Here is a 25624-nt window from a genome sequence, read left to right as displayed (position 1 = left end):
GCCGGCAGCCCATTGCATTCAGTGGAGTCGGCTGTATTGACGGCTCCATTGAATTCAATGGGCTAACATCGTTCTTCTGTTACAGCTGTGGCAGAGGAGAACTTGCTGTGTCGTTCCCATCATTTTCTTGAATTGCCAAGATTTTCACACATGAAAACCTTAGCGAGCATCGGCAAAATACAAAAATGTTCCGGTCGCCCATTGACTTCAATGGGGTTCGTTATTCGAAACGAACACCCGAACATCGCGGGAAGTTCGTTTCGAATAACGCGAACCCGAACATTTTGGTGTTCGCTCATCTTTATTCGCAATGCTTTATTCTCATGCTTTGTGAAAGGCAAACTATCCTGTTCCACCGAATCCCTTTCCTTTGGTAAGCACGGCATAATGTTTGCTAAAGTTACAACAATCTATTGTCCTGTAGATGTTTTCTTGCAAAGTAGACCCTGCAGCTCATTGAATTCTGAGATGGGCAGATGTGACCATTGGAGTTTGTTAAGTTATCGGGGGTAACCTATAGAACTACTATAAGAAAAAGTCAACTCTAAAGAAAAAGTGAAGACTGAAGTAAATATATTGCAGAACGGTTCAAAACACTGAAGGCAGGAGTAAATAATGATCAAATCAAAACTAAAGAAACAGCCTGGGAAATCTCTGCCTCTATGTTTGAAATAGGTCTCCTGCAGATGAGCGTGACGTAAATGCGCTCTGAATGGATGTTATCACGTCCTCTCACGAGCATAAACATGCTTCTTTACTGTACTTTTATGCGCTGCCAGGCCTGTTAACATCAGTGCGGGACAACCACGCCATGTTTGAACAGGTTGGGCAACCTAATGAATAGGCGGGCCAGCCTGCTCAGTAAGCAGGCCAGCCAACCTAGTAAGCAGGCCAGCCTAATTAGTCCCCAGTGTTATCGATTAACACCATGAAATTCTGCAGTTCAGTGCATGATTTCGTTTGGAACAAGTGCGCATTTGAGAGACCCAAAGACTCCTTTGGGGCCTTGAGTGTACAAATGCGCACAAAAATAGAGCAAGTTGTGCATCTTTTCGCCTGACAGAAATACAGGGGCAAAAATGCTCTATACGAGTGTGCCCACTGAAACCAATAGGTTTTAATGGTTGCGGGTTCTGTGGCCGATTTTCTGCATGTAAAACCGTGCACATAATCATCCGCGTGCAGGAAGCCTTAAGCCGTATTTACACACTAGAATATGACTTGCAATGTGTTGTGTTTCTATATCATACAGCAAACAGTTGGGGTGTCCGTGTGCTGTACAATGTATCTTGAGTTCAGAAATCTTGGGTACAAGAATGCAAATATGACCTAATGCTGTGATACAGCAGGAAAGCATTAGGGAAAGGATATTTGAGTTAGGGCTTATTCACACAGTGATATTCCCATGTGGGTTCTATCCAATTGCGATATGGGTATAACTTGCATGGGAAAAGAACCCCCATTCATTTGAATAAGCACACTGTAACCGATGGTCTGAGTTTGAAAAATAGCCGCATGTCCTATTCTTGTGGAAGTCTTGTGAGAAAATAGGACATGTAATGTGGGGTGTCCCGCACATCGGGCGGCAGATAGTCCGTGTGCTGTGTGATGGAAGTTGCACACAAGAATCTTAGGTTCAACTCGCATTGGCCACGTAAATACCTCCTTAAGATACTTTCACACTACCCCTTCTCTATCTTGGGTTTCATCTTTTATGCCAAAAATGGCATTAAGACGGAAACCATGGTGGAAGCATACCCTTTAACCCTTTCCAATCCACTGTCTGACATCTGAAGACATTCTGATTGAAGGCTGTACAGCTCCGAAGTCGTAAGACGTCTAGCGGGGTATTCTTACTGGTTATTACTGGCCACTCTGTTGTTGTGGGCCTCTCTAGCATGTCACATACCGCAGTCCTGGCTCTTGCCAGCAGATGGCGCCATTGTATAATGGCAGAAAGAGAAAGCCCCCTAGGAAACCCTGAATCTAAAATTGGATTGCAAAGGGTTGAACTGGAGACCACTTTGGGCTCAGTTTCACTAGGTTTCTGCTTCTCTCCTTCTTTTTATCTAGACAGAAAAGCGCAGTGGATGACACTTTTCTATCCAGCTAAAAAGACTAACACAGATAGAAATCGTATGAAATGGAGACTAGAGTCGTCTCTGTTTCACATATTAAACCCTATGATTTTTTTGACATAAAAGATGGAAACTGGAGGTGTTGAGGGGGCAAATAGAGAGAAAAGAGCCTTGCTGTGAGAACATATAGCACCTGTTACATTGTGTAAACCTAAGAAGATCCATTCCCCCTAACAGGCATAGAAAGAGAAAATGTGCATTTTTGGGGTGGAAAAAGAGCTAAAATATGCAATATAGACCTACTTGCTCCATTATATATAATACAGCTGCCCAAGAGTGGTTAGAATGGTAATGCCAGTTGCACCCGAGTGTATTCCAAACATATTTATGTGCCCATAATACAGGCAACTGCTAGTCTACAGATCTAAACTCATAGATTCCTATGATGCCCTGACTTCTGGTCAGTAGAACCACATAAAAATCACGGCCACGTAACGGGACAAAATGGAACGATGGATTTCAATGGTTTTGTTTCCATTATTGGGATTCCCGCGTATCAATAGCACGCTTGAGAAAAAATAAGACTTGCCCTATCTTTCTTGCACATACCGTAGTATTAACTACCTGCGAGAAAGATTGGGCAGGACTAATCTTCCTGCTATTTTTTTCAAACTCGTGGGAGTTTAAATAGTACGGAAAAAAAAACTGCTTTATGCGCTAATACGCTCCGTAGTAGCGAGCATATTAGCGCATGTCCCGTGTGTTTTTGGCCTGAAAGCAATTGCCTCTGACGAGACAACCTTTAATGTTCTGTCATTTAGGCCTGTTTGCACATGGGCGAGAAAATTGTGCGATCTTCAAGCGCATTTAACTGTATGTTTTTGCGCTGCCAAGCCCATTCACATTGGCCCGAGACACACCTACGCTGTCTTTGAACCAGCTGAGCAGCCTAATTAGTCCCCAGGTTTATCAATTAACACCGTGAAATTGCAGTTACGTATACTATTTCCTGCGGACGGGGTGCACACCCCCATAGACTCCTATGGTACCTTGAGCGCACAAAATACAACATGTTGCATATTTTTTCCACCGAAGGAGATGCGTGCGCAAAAATGATGAATGTGAAGTAACCCAATGAAATCAATGGGTTCTACTGTTAACAGTTTACGCAGGCGATTTTGCATGCATGAAAATGCACGCAAAATCGCCCCTGTGTGAAAGAGCCCTTAGGGTGGCTTCAGATAACTGTTATTGCCCACGTAAAATATATGTGTGCAATGCGCAGAGAGTAGAACCCATTGATGCCAATGGGTGTGTTCTTATGAGCGTTTTTTGCACGTGCATTCCCCACACGCACCAAAAAATAGGACCTGCTCTATCTTTCTGCGTGTTGGGCAGCAAGGGCCCCCATAGAAGTCTAAGGGAGGTGCACAAATGTGCAACACGCTGCGCAATTCTATCAAAAATAGAACACATCTGGACCTCATTAGGCTAAATGGCCTTTTAAGTCGGGGCTGGGCTGTTTTGTGTGCAGCACAGCGGTCTTGTGATGGCATCTGTAACTTCAAGCATTGGTAATCTGATGAAGAAGTGATCCATTAATATCACATTATTCATATATGCAAATGAATATTTTATGTAACACTTCTGGTAGGTCTCTTTTGCCTGTGCTTTAAATTTTTGGCTAAAATGTGTTGTTTCAGTGCCAACAGATGGTGTGCTACATTAATGATGCCGCGTAGTAGCAGAAACATATCACGCTATTTGTTTCAGGAGAGAAATGTATGTATACATATCAGCTGTTGAAATATCATTGGCAATAAGAAGAGCCTTAATTGATATATAATGCATGGCAATGGATTAGTTCCATTAATATGCGTGCAAATTAGATTTGATGTCAGAACTTGATGCTGAGATTAGTGGTGCTACATGGCTGCTTATCTCTACCTGCAAAGTTATTTCCTCTATGTCAGCCACTGGTGACTGACATGTAGTGCTTTCAACTTCTCTGCACAGCGACGTTATCCACTCCTTAGATGCTGCAGGAGGTTATACCATGCAAACAATTAAATTAGCATCTAGCCTGATATGGTATCTTCCATCATTACATGCTGCAATAGAACATGCCATAGTTTTACTACTGTAACAGTAAAGAAGCTTTTCTTATATATACCTATACCTAAATTGCCTTTCTTCGACACTTAAAGGGGTTGTCTCGCGAAAGCAAGTGGGGTTAAGCACTTCTGTATGGCCATATTAATGCACTTTGTAATATACATCGTGCATTAAATATGAGCCATACAGAAGTTATTCACTTACCTTCCCTGCGCTGGCGTCCCCGTCTCCATGGTGCCGTCTAATTTCAGCGTCTAATCGCCCGATTAGACGCGCTTGCGCAGAAGGGTCTTCTGCCTTCGAGTCTGTCCGGCAGCAGCGGTGTTCTGGCTCCGCCCCCTTCTACGCATCATCGCGTAGCTCCGCCCCGTCACGTGTGCCGATTCCAGCCAATCAGGAGGCTAGAATCGGCACACGCGACGGGGCAGAGCTACGCGATGACGCGTAGAAGGGGGCGGAGCCAGAACGCCGCTGCTGCCGGACAGACCCGAAGGCAGAAGACCCTTCTGCACAAGCGCGTCTAATCCGGCGATTAGACACCGAAATTAGACGGAGCCATGGAGATGGGGACGCCAGCAACGGAGCAGGTAAGTGAATAACTTCTGTATGGCTCATATTTAATGCACGATGTATATTACAAAGTGCATTAATATGGCCATACAGAAGTGCTTAACCCCACTTGCTTTCGCGAGACAACCCCTTTAAAGAATGTCTCATGACCATTTGTACAGTTTTTGAAAACATTAAACCATGTGCCAAATCTTTGTATTGAACACTACTCTAACTGTAAAGAACTATTTCCCCTATGATATCTAAATTTCATTCCCTCCACATGTCATGAATATCCCCTAGCGCTTTGTACAATGTTTGGGAAGAATACATCTTGCACCAGTTCTTTGTATTGATCATGTGAATAATTGTTAAGTCAAGTGTTTTTCCTCAGTAATTGTCAGTGTGAAGATATGCAGCGACTGAATGATCAGCGAAACATCGTTAGATTCTCACCGATTGGATCCTTTATGGGGACCTAAAAATCATTGTTTCTCTGCAGGACATCCATTCTTATAAACAGATGTCCCAATGATTTGCTGACTAGAAACCAGCGGCAGAAGGGGTGACTAGAGGCATGATTATGATCCAATGAGCGTCTAAAACTGACCAAATATTGTTCATCGTAATGCATGCTTAACAAGCGATATCTGATCGCTACTTCACTGCTGGTCGCATGCTCATTCTAATTTATCTTGGCATCTAAAGGCCCATAACTGTAAAGAACCCTTTCCAATATTGATCTCTAAACTGCCTTCCCTCCACATGTAATGAATGTTCCCTGGCCCTTTCTACAGTCTTTGGAAAGAATAAATCCTGCGGCAGTTCTTTGAACTTATCATTACTTTAACTGTAAAGAACCTGTGGTGGCCCAGAACAATGGGGCCCCTCCATATGTCTAGAATATGTTGTCTGTATTGTCTTGTACCTTATCTTTGAATGAGGAATGAATCTGCAGAATGTGCATTGGGGTTTGCAGTACTAAATTGGCTAATGTCTGCAAATGAGCCGTCTCTGTCTGGAAATGTATTGATTCATGTTGTAAGTTTGAAATCATGTGACCATGAGAGATATATGTGTTTGCCAGTGATTGTGCAGGGTCTTTTGTTCTGGCCCTAGCCCAACAAGGGTCCCCACAGAAACACCTACAGTCTGCATGGGCTGAGATGGAGGAGGCTGAGAGATATCCACAGCCAGCCCTGGGCCCATTACACCCAGGAGATGCCAGTGGTGTTAACCCACTGAGGAACTGAGTGTAGAGTGTATGCTAAAAGAGAGTACAGACTGGTAGAGAGCTGGAGAGTTGAAGAGGTGTTTGTACTGGGCACGGAGCCCTACAGATAACTGGGACTGTAGATTCCTTGGTGTACCGGTGATTTCCTCCCTATCGCACCACTTTATGATTTCTACACTGATTGTCCTGCTGGCGGGAATTCTTTTCCTGTTGGACTGTAAATAAGTTATCCACAAGTAAAAGAGTACTGCCGACCATTCTTGGCTTTGCTATTTAACCCCTTCCAATCCACTGTCTGGCATCTAAAGACATTAGGATTTCAGACTGTACAGCTCCGATGTTGGAAGACGTCTGTCGGGGTTCTCTTACTGTATATTGCCAGCCTCTCTGCTGTCGGAGCCTATCCAACGTGCCACCTCATGCAGTACTGGCTTTAGCCAGCATATAGCGCCGTTGTATAACAGCAGAAAAAGAGTAAGCCCCCTAGGAAAACCAGAATACAAATTGGATTGGAAAGGGCTAAAATCTACTCTGTGAGTGTGGACCAGTTCTTTCATCATCTGGATTCACCGCAGAGGAAGGAACGGTGGCGTCACCCGTGAAAACCCATTGCCAAGGTAAACTTCACAGGGCATTACCCTTTTGTGGACCTTCCCTCAGCTATTTAGACAGGAGATGGTAGAGCCCTCTGAAAAGGCCCAAACTCTACCCTGCTGTCTCCTAGGCTGAGGAGACAGCAGGGTAGAGTAAGACGCTGCCAACCCTTTGTATATTAATATATAAACCACCTTTCTTCTACATGTAATGAATGTCCATTGTACAATCCTAAGAAAGAATTAATCCTGGCCCGAGATCTTTGCACTGACCACACATCTATCTATACATTAGATCACCACTCAGGCACACTTTTTTCTATGCTGAAGAGGTCGAAATTTTCTAGCCACTAATTATAAGAGAGACCATCATTTAGTAATCTAGTTGCCTGCTTTTGAATTATACCCTTTCCAGCTCTCCTACATCCCATTTAGCATCCAGATTCCATACGCTATATGTGGTCTTATAGTATGAACACAGATTTTTCTCTCTCTTTATATATACACCCTAATATCCAATTTGCTTTTGCAGCTGCTGCTTGACATTAAGAGCTGCTTAGCTTATGGAGAAAACATCCTTCGTACATATACGGTCAAACTTCTGGAATACTGTGAGCGCTATGCACTAGAATCTTACATGTGATGCCAAGTCTATTCTGCAGTTATCACATTGTTACATCAAATATTGATGTACGACGCATACATCAAGTATTGCATTTAGTAATTCATTTACCCAAAACCCACGGTAATATCATCCATTCAATGGGTGCCGGTGCAGGGCCAGGTCTGTTTATGTTGTATCCGTTTTGTGAAGCACGTAGTAGGAAGAACAGGAAAGTCAAATGTGATGCGGTGTGGCAGATGAATTTGATGAATGGTTTCCTGATAAAGAGTCCGAGGTTACTTTTGGGAGCTATCAAGTAACACGCAGAGAAGACAGGGAAAAGTAGTCCTATTATCACACATGTCACCATCTTCACTGCCCAATGTCGTCTCCTCCAGCCTGGAAATTCATCATACCAGCGGGAAGCGAGCAGCTGCTGACAGTTAGGTTGAGCTACAAACTGAAAAAAAAAATAGACAGAAAAATTAGTTTTTTTACATGAATATCAGGAGGCCACTATTAAAGTGAACTTTACTAGACAGTTTGCTTTACATTATCCTTAATTATTTAAAGAGACTCTGTCAGCTACTTGGAGTCTTATAAGCTAAGCTTATGGGCTGAAAGTAGGTGACCTGCTGAGCCCAGGGATGTAAATTATATACTAACTTTCCCATCATTCCCTTGGTATGAGTGCTGAAAGCTGCCACTGCAGTGCATTGGGCGGCGCTGCTATGTAGTCCTCCCATTCTGAGTTTATAATGGGAGGACTACTTAGGGTGCCGCTCAATGCACTGCAGCAGTGGGTTTGAGCGCTGACACCGGTGGGATGGCAGGGAAGGTAAATATAAAATTTGCAACCCTGGACTCAGTAGGTCACCTACTTTCAGCTCATAGGCTTAGCTTATAAGACTCAAAGTAGCTGACAGTCTCTTTAAAGGAGTTATCTGGTTGCCGGACAGGTTTTTTTAAATAATAGGTGCAAAAATTGTTAAAATAACGAAACCAGCAGTTCCTACCCATTATCTGCCACAGTGATCCAACTCTGCAGCCCCTTAGTCCTCCTGGTCTAGGTTGTGGAATGGCTACCACTGGACTGCTGCAGCCAATCAGAGGCCACAGTGTTCAGGTGCCGTTCTCCTGACACCATGGCCCACAGCATCTGAACGGTGATGCCAGGAGAACACCTGACCACTGTGGCCTCTGATTGGCTGCAGCAGTCAGGTAGTAGTCATTCCACGACAAAGACCCAGAGGCGCGTGCGCTGGTTTGCCGCGAAAGAGGATGGGTAAGTACCACTGGTTTTGTTATTTTAACAGATTTGCAGGTATAATTAAAAAAATTGTTTGGCAACCGAATAACACCTTTAACATTATGCTGTACACTGCCAAGCTCCCCCTACTGGTGGCTACATGCAGCCAAAAATGTAGATGTTCATGACATTTTCTGATTTGATCTAAATAAATCTTTATTTGCTGTACAAATAAAATGTTCTACAATACTCTAATATAATTTGTGCTTTATACATCTCAGGTACTGCTCTCAGCTTTAAAGTTGATACCATTGTATCTAATCTATACAATACGTTGGAAGCTAAACAGCCTAGACTCCAGGCTGATGTAACTGATGAAAATCTGTGTACAGCCCTGCAGAATATGTATAGATTATGAGGAATGGGGCTGACGGCGTGACATCACCGCGGTCCCCATCCTCCGACACAGCCGGCGAGCTGTGACAATAGTCAGATTATCTGCCTGTCTGAAAAAAACATTACGATCTCCATAATCTGAGCAAGCTATTTCCATCTCCAAAACTTCTCCTGAGCTGCTCCAGTTCTCTAGAATGCGCTACCCTGGATAATCAGAGCAATCAACAGTATACACAGTTGTAAAGGGAATCTGTCACATCCCAATCGCACCATAAACTTAGTTATGATCCTGTTAGACTTGTATAGGAGAGCGTGCATGGGACTCTGAAAAGAGTTAGCTTTTTATTGCGCTCGCCTACTTCACCGGGTGACGCCACTGGATTGCAGGAGCGGGTGAGTATATTAAATACATCAGCCGGCTCCCGGTCATGTCATAAACTTAGTTTATGGTGCAGTGGGAACATTGCAGATGCCCTTTAAGGCCGCCTGCAAATGGCTGGGTCGGATACCACTGCGAGAATTCTCGCAGCGAGACCCGAGCCCCTGCAGGGACAAGCACAGCACTCACCTCTCCCGCGGCTCCGGCTCTTTGATGTGCCGGCTATGGCCAGCCGGTGCATGCGCAGAGCGGAGCCGGCGGCCAGGGAGTGACATTTCTGTGCGGGCCTCTGCGAGACCCGCACAGAAATAGAGCATGCCGCAATTTGTTTTTTCACGCAGATTGTAATGCAATCCTATGCAGGCGGGCTGGGCCGGAAATTTTGTGGGAAATCCCGCTGCAGAATTTTTTCGCCCGTGTGCAGGGGGCCTAAGTGTGCTCTAAAAATACACTTAAAGGGGTTGTCTCACGCCGAAACGTTTTTTTTTTTAAATTCAATAGGCCCCCCGTTCGGCGCGAGACAAACCCAAGGGATGGGTTAAAAAAAAAAAAAGTTTATTACTTACCCGAATCCCCGCGCTGCGGCGACTTCTTTCTTCCTTTACCAAGATGGCCGCCGGGATCTTCACCCACGATGCACCGCGGGTCTTCTCCCATGGTGCACCGTGGACTCTGTGCGGTCCATTGCCGATTCCAGCCTCCTGATTGGCTGGAATCGGCACACGTGACGGGGCGGAGCTACGAGGACCAGCTCTCCGGCACGAGCGGCCCCATTCACCAGGGAGAAGACCGGACTGCGCAAGCGCATCTAAAAACGCCAGAAGACAGCGAATTTAGACGGATCCATGGCGACGGGGACGCTAGCAACGGAGCAGGTAAGTGAATAACTTCTGTATGGCTCATATTTAATGCACGATGTATATTACAAAGTGCATTAATATGGCCATACAGAAGTGCTGAACCCCACTTGATTTCACGAGACAACCCCTTTAAGACAGTCATAGCAGATTTTCTAATTTAACTCTTCTACATTCGCCCTCAGAACCAGACCCCTTCATCCCCCTGTATCCCTGACACTCCATACACCCTAATGCACCTCAAACTTGTACAGATACAGATACCGGCTGGTGATACAGCTTTATGTATACTACCCTGTTTATATATAACATGGATCAAGCTCTTCTACCCCTATTTCTTTATAGATTGTAAGCTCTTGCGCGCAGGCCCTCACTCCTACTATTCAAAAAGTTTATTAGTTTTTGTTTGTACATGTAGCCTCTGATTTGTTGCTGCAGAATATGTTGGCACTATATAAATAAAGACTACCATATAGCAGCCAGAGCATTTCCCCAATTACTAAAAAGCAGCTATGAACAATTATTGTAACTTTATCAAAACGCACCAGTTTGTTCTCATTATACTGAGCCGTTTCCTGCACCCATGATTTACTAAGTGCTTGCTGTCAGTTAATGTATCGCAGAACATGTTTCATAAAAGTTCTTTAATTTCAGTTAATCATGTGTTCACTTATCATAAATATATTATTCAGCTCAGTAATTTTTCATATCAATTGAGTCATAGACACATGATAACACCAATTTTAGATGACAATGTCAGGTTTAATTTGAAGCCTACATCATTCATTTTATAGTTCTATTAAAAGTCTCAGTGTACAGAACTATTGTTCTCAATTTACATATGAACTTCACCGACTCACTTTCTGCTCCAAAAGGCTGTCTTTTCCAATTAATGTACTCATAATTAGCTGAAGGAAAAAAATACTGTTCTATCTGCCTATTCTGACAGGTTCTGTTCACTTTCATCCCTCTCTTTGCTGCAAAAAGAAATTCTCCATCATCTGGCAGTGAAGTTGCGAAAGATGCAGTAATAGCCTGCATTCTTTGCTATTGTACAGTAGAATTCCATTTTAACCCTTTGCAATCCAATTTTGGATTCAGGGTTTCCTAGGGGGATTTCTTTTTCTGCCATTATATAATGGCGCCATCTGCTGGCTAGAGCCAGTACTGCGGTATGTGACATGCTGGAGAGGCCCCTGACAACAGAGCAGCCAGTAATCTACATTAAGAATACCCTGCCGGACGTCTTCCGACATTGGAGCTGTGCAGCCTTCAATCTGAATGTCTTTAGACGTCAGACAGTGGATGGGAAAAGGTTAACGGTGCCTGCACATGCTGCGGCCAGTTTGCTATACCGGATGTGGACTAAATAATGCTTCACCAAGACTTGCCATTCAAAACAGCAAATCTAGGTGCAACACAGCAGATCCCGGTAATCTGCATGTAGTTGCAGAGGATCAGCCACAGCATATACAGGCACCCTAAAGGACTTACCTAGATTAGAAAGCCGGATTTCGAATCCCCTACTAGTTTATTCCAATAAAAGAAGGAATCTTTAATTTGTGACCTCTATCCATTAACCAAAGAGGAGGGAATCTACAAAAAGTATATTTTGTTCTAGAGCATCTGGCGCGTCCATGTAATGCAAGGAGAGCCAATTGAAATTGTGTTTTTTTCCATGTCTAGAGTGTTGCAAATGACTTAAAGGGGTTGTCCCGCGAAAGCAAGTGGGGTTCAGCACTTCTGTATGGCCATATTAATGCACTTTGTAATGTACATCGTGCATTAAATATGAGCCATACAGAAGTTAGTCACTTACCCACTCCGTTGCTAGCGTCCCCGTCTCCATGGAGCCGTCTAATTTCGGTGACTTCTTGCTTCTTTAGACGCACTTGCGCAGTCCGGTCTTCTGCTGTGTGCTTGCGACGGAGAGCTGGTCTGCGCTTCGTCATCGTAGCTCCGCCCCGTCACGTGGTGCCGATCAGCCAATTAGGTGGCTGTATCGGCAGTGGAATGCAAGGAAGGAGAAGACAATCCATGGTGCACCATGGGAGAAGACCCGCGGTGCACCATGGGAGAAAACAGCGGTGCATCATTGGGAAAGGACCGGCGGCCATCTTTAAAAGAAGAAAAGAAGATGCTGCGCGAACTGGGAAGGAGGTAAGCGTTTTTTTTTAACGGGGCAGAATGCGGGGGTAGGTTGAAAAAAAAATTGCATTTCGCCGCGGGACAACCCCTTTAATATTTTTCATCTATTAGGCCGGTTTTACATCTGCATTGGAAGCTCAGGTCGGAGGTTCCATTGCGGATCCTGCTGAAGGTACCAAAAGAAAAAGCACTGCAGCCCCAAAGACACGCAACTGGGCTGAAAGCAGGTGGACCCCATTATACTCAACTGTTCAGTTCCGTCCAGAGATGGAACCGTTCAGCCGTGAGGATTCCCCTTTCCCGCTCCCCGAATGGAGCAGGAAAGCGGAATCCCCAACACAGATGTGAAATTACCCTTAATATTTTAAAATTAAAGGAATCTATGCCAAGGCCAGATATACCATATATACGGGATCTGATGCGGCAAGGGAGTCATCACCATCAAGGAGATAGCTGTTCTTCCCAGTGTTTACTAGGCTGCATCTACTGGGCTACTTTAATCATTTATGATAATCTAGATAAATTGACACAGCAATAACCAGTTCAGACTAAGGGTGCATTCACACGAACGTATATCGGCTCGGTTTTCACGCCGAGCCGATATACGTTGTCCTCGTGTGCAGAGGGGGGAGGATGGAAGAGCCAGGAGCAGGAACTGTGCTCCCGCCCCCTCTCTGCCTCCTCTCCGCCCCTCTGCACTATTTGCAATGGGGAGAGGCGGGGCGGGGCTAATTCCCGGACCTTAGCCCCGCCCCGTCCTGCCTCCTCTCATTGCAAATAGTGCAGAGGGGCGGAGAGGAGGCAGAGAGGGGGCGGGAGCCTCAGTTCCTGCTTCTGGCTCTTCCATCCTCCCCCCCCCTGCACACGAGGACAACGTATATCGGCTCGGCGTGAAAACCGAGCCGATATACGTTCGTGTGAATGCACCCTCAAAGTGGTGCTCTATAACAAACAATTTACAAATTAAACTATAAGGGGCCGGCATACTATTCCGGCACAGGGACTATCTTCTAGCTATGCCTTCCGCTAGCTTATATGTCACATTTGTTAGCTTATAAATAAAACCACAAGCAATTATGAGATCATGAATATAGAAAAGGAATTAATGGCCCTTTTCACATGGAATGATTATGGTTCAGATTCTGGTGGATTTTGAGAATCTCAGTTATACTTGTTCAAGGTTAGTAGCAAGCTTAACTGGAGCAACCATTGTCAGGCAGCTGCTACCAAAGAAAATAGAGTGCATGGAGTGTATCAAAGAGAGGTCTAGGTATTCCTTTCTGTAAATCTCTGGTCAGACCACACATGGAATATTGTGGACAGCTTTGGGCACCGTTACTCAAGAAGGACATATCAGAGCTTGAGCGAGTGCAAAGACGGGAAACTAAAGTAATAAATGGAATGGGCGGACTACAATACCCAGAGAGGTTATCAAAATTGGGATTATTTAGTTTAGAAAAAAGACGACTGAGGGGCGACCTAATAACTATGCATAAATATATCAGGGGACAATACAAGGATCTCTACCATCATCTCTTTATATCCAGGACTGTGACAGTAACAAGAGGGCATTCTCTACGTATAGAGGAAAGTAGGTTCCTACACCAACATAGAAGGGGGGTCTTTACTGTAAGAGCAGTGAGACTGTGGAACTCTCTGCATGAGGACGTGGTGATGGCAAAATCAATAAAAGTATGAGGGGCCTGGACGCCTTTTATTGAGTATAACAAAATTACATGTTCTAGTCAAGGATTACTTCAGAAGGTTCGGTGATCCAAGGAGTATACTGTTTGCCAGATTTGAAGTCAAGAAATAATGTTTTCCCCCTTAAAATGAGGAAAATTGGCTTCTAATTCATTGGGATTTTTGCCTTCCTCTGGATCAACATTGCAGGAAAATAAGTTGAACTAGATGGACACAAGTCTTTTTCATCCTAACATACTATGTTATTATATCAAAGGTGTCCACCGGAAATCCTTTGGTTTCAGTTTGAATACAGATCAGCAGCGCTGTCCTCAGCCCATTGTATACAGGAGTAATGATACTAGTAAGAACAGCACCCGATTCCTAAAAATACTTGGTTAATAAAAAATAACGTAAGTAATATCACAACTATGAGGCTTATTGTCGCTGCCATAATAGGTTTCATCTTGCAGGCCAGAGAATGACAAAGGGTCATTTAAATACAACTAACTTCTGGTAGTTTTTCTTTAAGGGACATGAGAGTTAGCATATGGACACTGTTTAGTGAGTGCAATACACACTCCTTGTATCCTGTATTTATAGATGTGAGTGGGAGATTCCATATTGATTATGTCATCAGCATATATAGAGTGATTAAAAGAAACTAACAGCATCCTTCTGTCAAAAGCTGAATCATATGTCAGATTATATAAAAGGCAACAGATTCCAAGAAGGTTTCAATAATCCCCTGATATCGAGCTTAGTGCAACAACTGTAGCTGTAATCAGGGGCGTAACTATAGAGGATGCCTTTGCACCCGGGCCCAGGAGCCTTAGGGGGCCCATAAGGCCTCTTCTCTCCATATAGGGAGCCCAGTACTATGAATAAAGCATTATATTTGGGGGCCCTGTTACAGGTTTTGCATTGGGACCCGGGAACTTCAAGTTATGCCTCTGACTGTAATGTTACCTGAAATATATGCATCCCTTTCTGTCCTTATTTAGGACTTTGAAGCATTTAAAAGGGTTTATGCAGTCTAAAAAATTAAATAAATAAAAGAAAGACAATCATTTTCCGCCCCCCAGAAAATAGCTGAGGAGCTTCGGCCCTGGATGTGTATATCCAGCGGAAGTCAATTGACCATTGCAGCCAGAATCCGCAGCATCACTGTCCCAAGCGTTTGGTATTATGGTGCCCAGGTGTCAGTGCTAATGCTAAGAGTTTGGATGATGACGGTGCGACCTCTGACTGGCTATGGTAGACATTGACTTCTGTCGGACGTCCCCCCCCCCGGGAGCCTGAGCCTCCGGAGCTGCCCAGCTGTTTACCGGGGGTCTGAAGATAGGTGAGTATTGTCTCTTTTTTATTTTCTGCCATGCCCAGACATTTTGTTTATAGTGGGACATCCCCTTTAACCAATTTTTTTTCCTGCAAGGCTCAGAATTTCCTTAACAGTTTGTTTTAGAGTTTTAGTATAAGAGCAGAATGTAAATTTCTTACGAACAAGTCATTACATGATTGACCAAGCCCACATCTTAATTTCTGTGAAGCTGACACAAGTTAAAGGGGTTTCCCAACAGCATAATAAAATTGTATGGACAGGAAATGGATTAAAAATGAAAAATAAGCCATACTCAGTGGTCCAAGGTTCCCCTCTGATCCAGCGCAAGAACCCCAGTTCATGCTACTCTTGTCCCAGAAGTTGCAGCCGTCCCATGCCCTTTATCGTACATGAGATCACATTGCCAATCACAGGCTTCAGTGGTGATATTGTCATGAACTGCACATGACTTCTGAAACCAGTCATTGGCTGAAAGGTGCAATGAACGGCACATGAGCACTACAACATCTTCAAGTGGTAGGGATGGGGGATCCTGTCCCCTGACTAGTGAGTATTGCTTATTTTACTTTATTTTAGTCCATTCCATGTCCATGTATTTTTTTTTCTTATTGTCAGAAACGCCCCTTAAAGAAGTTGTTCCTTTTGTACATTTTCATTTTGCTGAAAGGTTCCCTAAAAAAAATGGATTACAGGGTGTCCTGCTTCTGGAATTCCCAGCAATCACCTGTACTTTTACTAATGAACCTGGCAGAAAGTGGTCATTCCTACTGCAGTGTCACCACAAGGGAAAATAATCATTACATGCTAAGATAACATCATTCTTTATGCAAGTGTTGCAATCACAGAAAAAACTGCAACAAGACAGGCCCTAAATACATCCTAGCTGTTCCTCACAATTTTCCACACTATACAGTACTATAATTCCACTGTGCACATACATAATGCAAAGTCAAGACTGTTTGCACTAGCCAATCACCTTCAAAATCTCTTAAGGTGCATTTAGACACAAAGAGGATCACTCAAAAGATGGCTTTTGAGTGATCATTTTGCATAATTTACTAACTGGTACTAATGCCTATTAGTACCAATTAGCAGCATGTGAGCTGCCAGGAGCTGAATTTATTCAGAGGACCACCCGCTGTTCTCTGAATAAATTTTCTTTGCTCTACCGGCGGGGCTGATAGCTGAGAACAGCTGAGACAATGCAATCAGCTGTTATCAGCAGTCCCTGGGCAGAACACAGTGTGAATTACGAATTTCAAGTCGAACTGAAATCCATGGTTCGTCAGAAAACTAAAAGATGGGCACATTTACATGCAATGATTATCGCTCAAAAGATGGCTTTTGAGTGAATTTTGAATGATAATCATTGTGTCTAAATGGGCCTTTAGTTTAAGACCGGTCGTAACGATAAATAACCTGTAAGAATAAGATGTTAATTTAAATAAATTTTCCTCTTAAGTCTATTGTTTAAAAGAGGACTTTGTTGATTATCACTAGTACAGAATATACTGATGCCCATAATTAAACACAGTGCCCATAGTGGATTCATCATAACAGCTATGAATAAAAACAAAGGCTATTATCACAATACAACACAGCTCAATGACAAAGACAAATACTATAGAGACATCAGCACTGTAGTGCACAACGTAGAAATATAGACACACTGTATTGTTATATCATCATAATAGATCACAGCCTATAAACGAAGACCAAGGGAAGAATCTATTAAGGATGGCATTTCCTAAATGAGTCTTAAACCCAAGCTCACTGGAGTAAACTTTAAGGCCCATTAAAGGAAAGGTATCTTTAAAATGGCTGAAAGATTTAGTGATCTTTTTGCATAAAATGTTAATGGCCCCTTTATTATCTTCATTTGCATGTAAAAGGACCTCTATGAGCTGTTTGCAGAGCCCAGCGTGTGATTAATCACACGCCCAGTTGTGCACACAGCTGCATTGTTCTCGTAGTGGCTGCAGACACTTTGCAATGTTATCTGCCAGATCCCCGTAGAGATAACAGCCTGTGGTCTACTGAGAGATAAATGTGTTTGCTTTATCTCAAGTAGCTGAAGGATGGATTTTATTTCACCTTAAAACCATTGTTCAAATGAAAAGTGCACCATGCCTGCGTTTACACGTAATGATTATCACTCATTTTTGGTCTTTTGAACAAATTTTGAGCGATAATCGTTACGTGTAAATGGGCCTTAAAATGCAACAAATTTATTAGGAGTCATACACCTCTTTATAAATTTGGTATATCTTTGGTTGTCCATGTACCAGAAATTCAAATCAATGCCTGCTGTGAGCGAACATATACTTGAGCTATAATTTACACCAGTTTCTGTCATCAATTGTAGTAAATTTGTTGATCCATAGAAATCCCCTTCTACCAAGCCCCACCTGTTTTCTCAGCAGTTTTCAAAAGTGGCTACAAAAGGTAAAATTTCAAATTTTAACTCAATTATAGCATGAGACATAATTCATGACGTTTTTACACCAGAAAACAGGTGCGAATATTTAAATTCCCCCCAATGTCTACTCTAATGTCATTCTAATAGAACACATCTCTCATGTCCTTTCAGACCTGTCGGCAAAACTGACAAAAAATACAAAGTGCCGGGTCAGGCTGGCGGATCTGCAAAGCAATGGGGGCAACAGAGTTGCTATATGCAAAATCATACAACAGACAGTAAAGTAAATGGAAATGAGTTGTAGGTTCTTTCTCTGGATCTGCCCTGACTGATCCTGACAACAGAGCGAAGAACTCACCCCAGAAAGGGTGTCTCCATGGCTGGAACCGGACTAAATTCCCTAGCTGTCCCTAGTGGTATTATAGAAAAAAGGGAAAGAGCAAGGACAAGGCGAGACAGATAACAATAATAAAAAAAACCAAATAATGGAGTATGAAAGTAGCTAAGAAGGTCTAAGATGCACTGACAGTAGTAATCCAAATTCCAAAGTACAATTACAGAATGTGAAAAGCAGTATTACCAAGCTCCAGGGCAAAGTCACACCAAATAACACAGGACCAATATACAAGTGTACAGCAAGAGTATTACCGACACCCTCTGTTTAGATAAGCCGGAATAAATATCCTAAATAAGTTATTGATAGGCTGGCTGGGACGATATACAGTTTAGGAATATGGGCAAACATTGTTCTGACATCAAAATGAAGAAAACACTATTTTGAGGTCACCACAGTTGAACTCTAAAGGCCCATTTACACACCATGATAATCTTTTAAATGATTGAAAGTTTTAGCGAACTTTTTGCATAAAGTGTTAATGGCCACTAATTGCCATTAACACTTTATCAGCTTCATTTGCATGTAATTGGGCCTCCAGGAGCTGTTTGCAGCGCCCAGCATCTTATTAATCACACACCCAGCTGCATTGCTCTTGTTGGGGCTGCCAGCAGGTTACAATGTAATCTCCCGACTCCCGTGGAAAACACAGCATGTGGTCTATTGAGAGACACTTTATCTCTCTGCTGCTGAACGATGGATTTTAAGTTCACTTTAAAATCATCATTCAGACGAAAAGTACACGATGGTAGCATTTACACACAACGATTATGGTTCATTTTCGGTCGTTTGAATGAATTTTGAGCAACAATCATTACGTGTAAAGGGGCCTTTAGAAGAAAAAACATTGTTTTTGTGACATTGCTACAGTAAAACGAGAGAACAGAAAGAGTTAGAAAATGTTTCACCATTACAACAGGTCATAGCTAGAGATAAGCGAACGTACTCGTTTAGGGTAATTACTCGATCGAGCAACGCTTTTTTCGAGTAACTGCCCAATCGGGCGAAAAGATTCGGAGGGTGCCGGGGGGCGCCGGGGGTAAGCAGGGGGTTGCAGAGGGGAGTGGGGGGAGAGAGAGAGCCCCCCCCTGTTCCCCACTGCTACCCCCAGCTCCACCACGCCCCCCCCCCCCCCGCCCCCCGGCACCCCCCGAGTAGGCAGTTACTCGAAAAAAGCGATGCTCGATCGAGTAATTGCCCTAAACGAGTACGTTCGCTCATCTCTAATCACAGCCTATAACTAATGACATATTCTGTTGTGACATCATGTCAATACAACAAAGCTTCTAAATGAAGACACAGGCTATTGACTTCATGACAGTAGAACATAGAATGGCAACATAGACAAACATGGACAAACACTGTGGGGATATCATCAGAGCAAAATATGTCCTTGAAATGAAAAACAAAACACTATTGTGACACCACTATGACACACAGCCTAAAAATGAAGAAAGTCTTTGTTGTGACATCACCAAAAAAGCACACAGCCTAAAAATAAATGCAAACTCTGTTCTAAGATCATCAGAAGAGCTCACAGTCTATAAATCTGTCAATATGAAGCTTGAAAATTCATAGCATGTGAACTAACCATCATCCAACTCTTTTTACAGTTAGAGATTTTCAACATCTCTGTTTGCTGCAAATTTATGGAAATATTATTGTTTACACTCAAAACTTTTGTAAGGAAATCCTATTTCTATGCATAATAAACTGATTTTTTTTCTCCATATGGAAAGATTGTAACTTTTCCTCCACTTCTAAGGCTAACTTCACATCTGTGTCAGAGGCTCTCTACAGAGCCTCTGGAGCAGATCTGGCATGAAATCACAGACAAATAGAGCAGCATGCTGTGCTACTGCATCTGTGAAAATCTCTCTCCTTATGCCGGTAGCCGAATGCATCCCATTCTAGTCAATGGGGTCCTTTGGTGATGTTTGGGTGTGGCATGTACCGTATACAGCATTTCCCATTTTCTGTTCTTTGGCTCCTAGGATGTAGCTGAACAATGGGAAGAAAAATGGTGAACCGAGCCTGAGATGGCAGAGATCTTGTTTGATGAGGCACAGATTGAAAATTCCAGCTTAATTTTCAGCAAAATGTACAATTATAGGTGTATCCATTACAATCCATCATGCAGATTGTATTCATTGCAAAGCTAATTAATTTTGTATATGATCAAATGATACTTTGTGTTAAAGAGATTGTCCCACTTCCAAGACTGATGACTTATCCTCAGGATCGGTGACCAATATTTGATTGGGGGAGTCTACCACCCAGTGCTACCTCTGATTAGCTGCTTGCTGGTACAGTTTTGTTACTGCAAACAGATCGCTCCACACATTTTGCAACAGCGCAGCATCATACTGCAGGCTCAGTCCCATTCATTTCAATGGGATTGAGTCTATAGTACCACACGAGTACATAATTCTTGAAAACGTATCACGATTAGAATCAGGTTATAATGGCATCTAGACATTTGTATGAGACTGTCAATCTGAAATAATTGAAACTTGTTCCTGTTCAATAAAGTTTTCATCATTGTCCACGGTTGGTTTATTATTCCACTAAAGTTCAATTTCTTTTATAATCATTGATCCTTCTAGTAAATTAAGGAAGATAAAATGAATAATAAAGTTTCAGCGCTTACTGATGCTAGAGCATTACTTCACAGGAAGTATAATGACTGTAGTGGGGCAGTATCAGAATGACCTGCAGAGGGTGCTAGTCAGGCAGTCTGATACTTGGAAAGGGAAAGAGATGGTTAACACCTGATGGGTGTAGCAGGGATTGGTTGTGCATAAGCCAGTTCCTGCCAGAAGCAAGGGGGAAGTTACAGCTTGGCAGTGCAGGACGGGCTGCAAGCTGGGGTCCAGTGAGGACCAGCAAAGGCCCTGAGGTCCACAGGGATGACAACCCTAACCTCACACCCAGGAGGGGTGTTTATGGCCTTTGCATTGGAACAGCTGGGTCTGTCACCCTGTCTGACGGAGGAAGACGCCCTCCAGGCGCCCAAGGAGAGGTTAGTGACAGCACCATGTGGGTTGTGAACTCCAAGCTATTTTGGACTATGTATGTTTTTGTTTGAGGTGCTGTGAATAAAAGCTGGCATGAGCCAGATACAAAGAAACCTTTTGACTACTGGAGCATATTTTCATGCAAGGTGCGCCACTTCCTAACCATGTGGACGGCCATCCAGAGACAAGTGAACCCCGACTTCTCACATGACATACAGTATTCTATGCACAACTTTAACCCCTTCTCATCGCAATCCTTTTTGGGTTTTTTTCATTTTTTCCATCCCCATGTCTTTAAAAAATCTTAGCTTTTTTAAATTGTTTTGGTTATATAGCGGCATGAGGGCTTGTTTTTTGTGTGGGATGAGTTGAACTTTTCAATGATATACTTTAATGTACCATATAATATTTTGGAGAACTTTAAAACATTTTCAAGCGGGTGATCCCTATTCTGTGAGTCAGTATGATTATGGTGATACTAAATTGACACAGATTTTATATAGTACTGCTTTAAAAAATAAAATACCTTTAAAAATGCTTTCTCTTGCTGTCTGTTGACCCCTTAACTATTTTATTTTTCCATCAACGATGCTGTATGAGGGCTTGTTTTTTTTTGTGGGGCAATCTGAAATTTTTATTGGTACCATTTTGGGGTGCATACATCATTTTTATTCAATTTTTTCTTGGAGACAGGGTGACCAAAAAGCACAATTCTGGCTTTGAACATTTTCTTTACACAGTTCACTGTAAGGAATTAATAAAGTGATATTTTAATTAATTGGATTTTTATGGATGCAGCAATATCAATTTTTAAATGTTTTTCTTTTTTGATGCGAAAACTTGTAAATGTTGTTTTTTAATAATTAAAAAAGCTTTACTTTACTTATTTTTACTTTTTTTTTAGTTCCATGGGGGACTTGAACTTGTGATCGCTTGGTAAGTGCATCCATGCAATTTTGGAATTCCATAAGATTTAAAGATATTGAGCAGAAAATACAAATTAAGAGACACATATGCTTGAAAAAAAGAGTTAGAATATCGCATTCCGGAAATGTTTCTACCATTACAAGTCAATTAAACACATTTATACCTTCTTAGGAATGCAGAATGTTTAATGTTTTACAGTTTGGCACCTATCAAGGCCTCTTAATGCCAAATTTATGTAAAGGAAAACAATTTATGTAATGCAAAAAGCATGTAAAAGTTATTTAAAAGGAACTTGTCGTATTGAGCATGCAATATAATCTGTGGCAGCGTGTTATACAGCAAGATTTGCTGAGCAGATTGATGTTTAGATTAGTGGGAAGAGATTCAGCATCACTTGCAATTTAATAATTGCAACCCCCACTCATTGTAAGCTTGACTTCAGTGGGTTGACTAATGCGATTGACAACATTGTCCAAGTGACTGTGCATACAGAGCTATCAGTCACTAAGTAGGACCACCCACTGGACCCCTAAGCAGAGATCCCTATCAACAAATTATAAGTTATACTGTAGATAGAGCAGCATGTTCAACATGACTAAGTGTCACGTCCGACCAGTCCTGCTTAGAAAACTGACAGATACAGAGTAATAGGGTAGGCTGGGTGTTGTGTAGAATGCAGGGGGTAACTGAGTAGCTAGACGTAGAGATAGGACAATAGACCATGGTAGATAGATAGGTAGGGCCTAGGGTCTGTTCCTGATGTGCCCCAACTTTGTCTGACCTGGGCAGCTAGCTTGACAAGGGTGACTCTGCATCTGGAACTAAGTATCCCTATCCATCCTCAAATAGAATATAGCAGAGAAGGAATTCTCACGGACAGGGCAGAACAAGACCGATAAATAAACACACTGAAGCCAAAAGCTAGAGTTCAAATAAAGTCAGTACCAAAAAGATAAGTAGAAAGTCACCGTATGAAGGTCAAAGTATAAAACATACACAGGCAAAGGACCACCCAGACGTACTCTGGCAAACACTTCAATTTACTGAGCGGTACTAGTATATAAATGACTGACTGAGACAATAGACAGCTTAGCCAGCCCATTATGGTAACAGAAGGGAAACGTTTCTACCTCAGCATCCAGAACTGGTTGACATTGCTCGGGCAGTCGCATCACATGGTCTGACGCTGACATGGTGACGTCATCCTGGACACACACATGCACCTGATGCCTTTCAGCACCACCTTGACTGAGCAACGGCTTTGGGGATAGGTGATCAATTTTCAAAAAAGCCTGTATAACCCATTTATCATTATCATCACTATTAGTCACAGCTTACCTCTTTCTGATGATACTTAATTGCCAATTTTAATCGGGCAAGGTCATTACCATTCTGCTCTTCCAGTATGCTACCATCATCCCTGTAATTAAGGATAATTTCCAATTCTCTTGAGCTCCTCGTCTGATCCAACAGGTCCTTAGCAAATTGCTTACACTGCTTTGATAGCTCCTCATACTCAGATTTAAACTCATTTTCGACTTTGCTTAGTTCCTGTAGCTCCCAGCTCAATTGGAATGCAGTGAGGAAAGGATCTTCACTAGAGAGAGCTATTAGAGAGGGACTCGCCAATGCCCTGTAGATGTTAAGTCTTGATCGAGAGTGCCGTAAACTGTCCACGTCAGATCCAGAAACACATTCCACACAGTTACAGCGGACCTCATGGGGTCTGGGGATCGAGACTCCTTTTTGAACAAGATGCTTTATTATTTCATAATTGTTTGTATGAGCTGCCAAAATGATTGGGGTGATATCTGGAGTGAATTCAGAGAACTGCTTATCCAAAAGGATTGGTGGAACCTGTAAGGAAACAAAATGCAGAAATATTAAATCACAACATAACTTTTCTACTTATATATAATATTTATATAATATAATTAATTGTTAGTAGAGATGAGCGAGCACGCTCGTTTAAGGCTGCCACTCAATCGAGTAGCAGTCTCATCGACTAACTGCGTACTCGCCAGAGCAGCATGTGCGGGGGGGGGGGGGGGGGCAGCGGGGGAAAACGGTGGGCAGCAGGGGGATAGAGAGAAAGATCTCTCTCACTCTCCCCCTGCTTCCTCCCGCTCCCCCCCGCCGGCCCCCGCATGCTGCTCGGGCGAGTGTACAGTTAATCGATAAACTGCTACTCGATCGAGTGGCAGCCTTAAACGAGCGTGCTCGCTCATCTCTAATTGCTAGCTATTAAATACATATTTATTATTTTTTTAGAATCTCTCAGAATACAGTATATATTTTAATAGCCTATTTCAACCCAACTTGGGGCCTCAGTCAGACAAGCGTTTTTTCCACGCACGAAAGGGCGCGCAAAAAGATCGCATGGCCGGGTGAATTGCAGCTATTTGAAGTAGCCCATTCACACGATCGGAGGTGCGTGTTTTCCAGCACCATAGGAGTTGATGGAAAGCACGCTCTAAAGATAGAGCAGGTCCTATCTTTTCACTGACCTTTAGTTGCGAGTTGCACTAGCATGTCCTATCTTTTGTAGGTGCGAGTATTTTGCACCTCTAAAAAACGTACATGTGAACACTTTCACAGGAAAGTTCTAATAGACACGATCTTTTTGCGCGCCTATTTGTGTATGGAAAAACGCTTGTCTAACCGAGGCCTAAAGGTGCAATGTTTGGTTCTGGCTCTTTGGGAAGTGAAGTGAATCCATTGAGTTTATTGGGATAATCTTTTTTTTTGTATTGTGTATGTGGGAATAATTAGCTTAAAATATGGAAGCATCACAAGGGAACAGTAGGAGTACCTGAGGATGCACCTGTCCATAAAAAGGGTATTTTATTTTCTTGCCATTTTAAGAAGATCGGTCATTAGGACTAAGTCTACTTGCGCATGGCTGCTTTCTCCATCTGATTTACAGACAAAAAAAAAAATCGGTCCAAAAATCGGACGGAAATAGGAGCCATTGATTTGAATGGGTGTATTCATGCAGGCCTTTTTTTAACTGTGACCGATAATCTGAATGAAAAAAATATACAGCACGTCCCAATCTTGTCCAATTTTTGGATGAGAATAGCACAATGCAATGTGCAGTGTTCAGCACATCAGACCATGCAAGTTGTGCCTGAGGATCTTGGGCGCAACTGTTAAATTGCCTGTGTGTATGTAGCCTAAAGGCCAGTGCCAGCTTTATGTTAGATGGCACTGTGTGCAGAATTTTTGGCACCCCCTCCCTTCTCCATCCTAAGAAGAAAATTATATAATTTGCACTAATAGGCAGTCTGCTTGCAACAGCAGCACGATAGCAGTATAGTCACACCGATACCACTCAGTGAATAATTACTGGACCATTATTTTATTCACGTCTCATATATAAAAAATTAATAGATGCTTTATTAAACCTGCTTATATGTTTAGTTTACTTAAGAACTGGAATTTATACAGTACTTCAAATTCAATTCTATGGCTCAAAATGACATGACGCTTCTCTGAAGTTAAGCATCAATAAATGGACTAGATGAAATGGTAATGCTGATATTTTTATGTCGCTTTGGTCAATTTTGTTGAGTGATTAGCTCTAAATGTGGAGAAGAAGTCAGCAGAGAATCTCAGCGGCAGACAATATAAGATTACA

At 42.6% G+C, this 25624-nt stretch overlaps 1 protein-coding gene across 1 annotated transcript in view; it reads right to left on the bottom strand.

The window, feature by feature from the left end:
• The window catches only part of TRPC4 (transient receptor potential cation channel subfamily C member 4), a 187040-nt gene that overhangs the window by 43515 nt on the left and 117901 nt on the right, over positions 1 to 25624 (bottom strand). The window contains exons 3-4 of the mRNA XM_066582564.1: positions 23323 to 23841; positions 7303 to 7633 (exon numbers count right to left, since the gene is read on the bottom strand). Coding sequence (XP_066438661.1) covers positions 7303 to 7633; positions 23323 to 23841 — 850 coding nt within the window. The remainder of the gene's footprint in view (positions 1 to 7302; positions 7634 to 23322; positions 23842 to 25624) is intronic.

The sequence above is a fragment of the Eleutherodactylus coqui genome, chromosome 1 (assembly GCF_035609145.1).
Source record: "Eleutherodactylus coqui strain aEleCoq1 chromosome 1, aEleCoq1.hap1, whole genome shotgun sequence".
Lineage (NCBI taxonomy): Eukaryota > Metazoa > Chordata > Amphibia > Anura > Eleutherodactylidae > Eleutherodactylus > Eleutherodactylus coqui.
The sequence above is the reverse complement of the archived record's forward strand: the minus strand, read 5'-3'. Positions and strand labels throughout refer to the sequence as shown.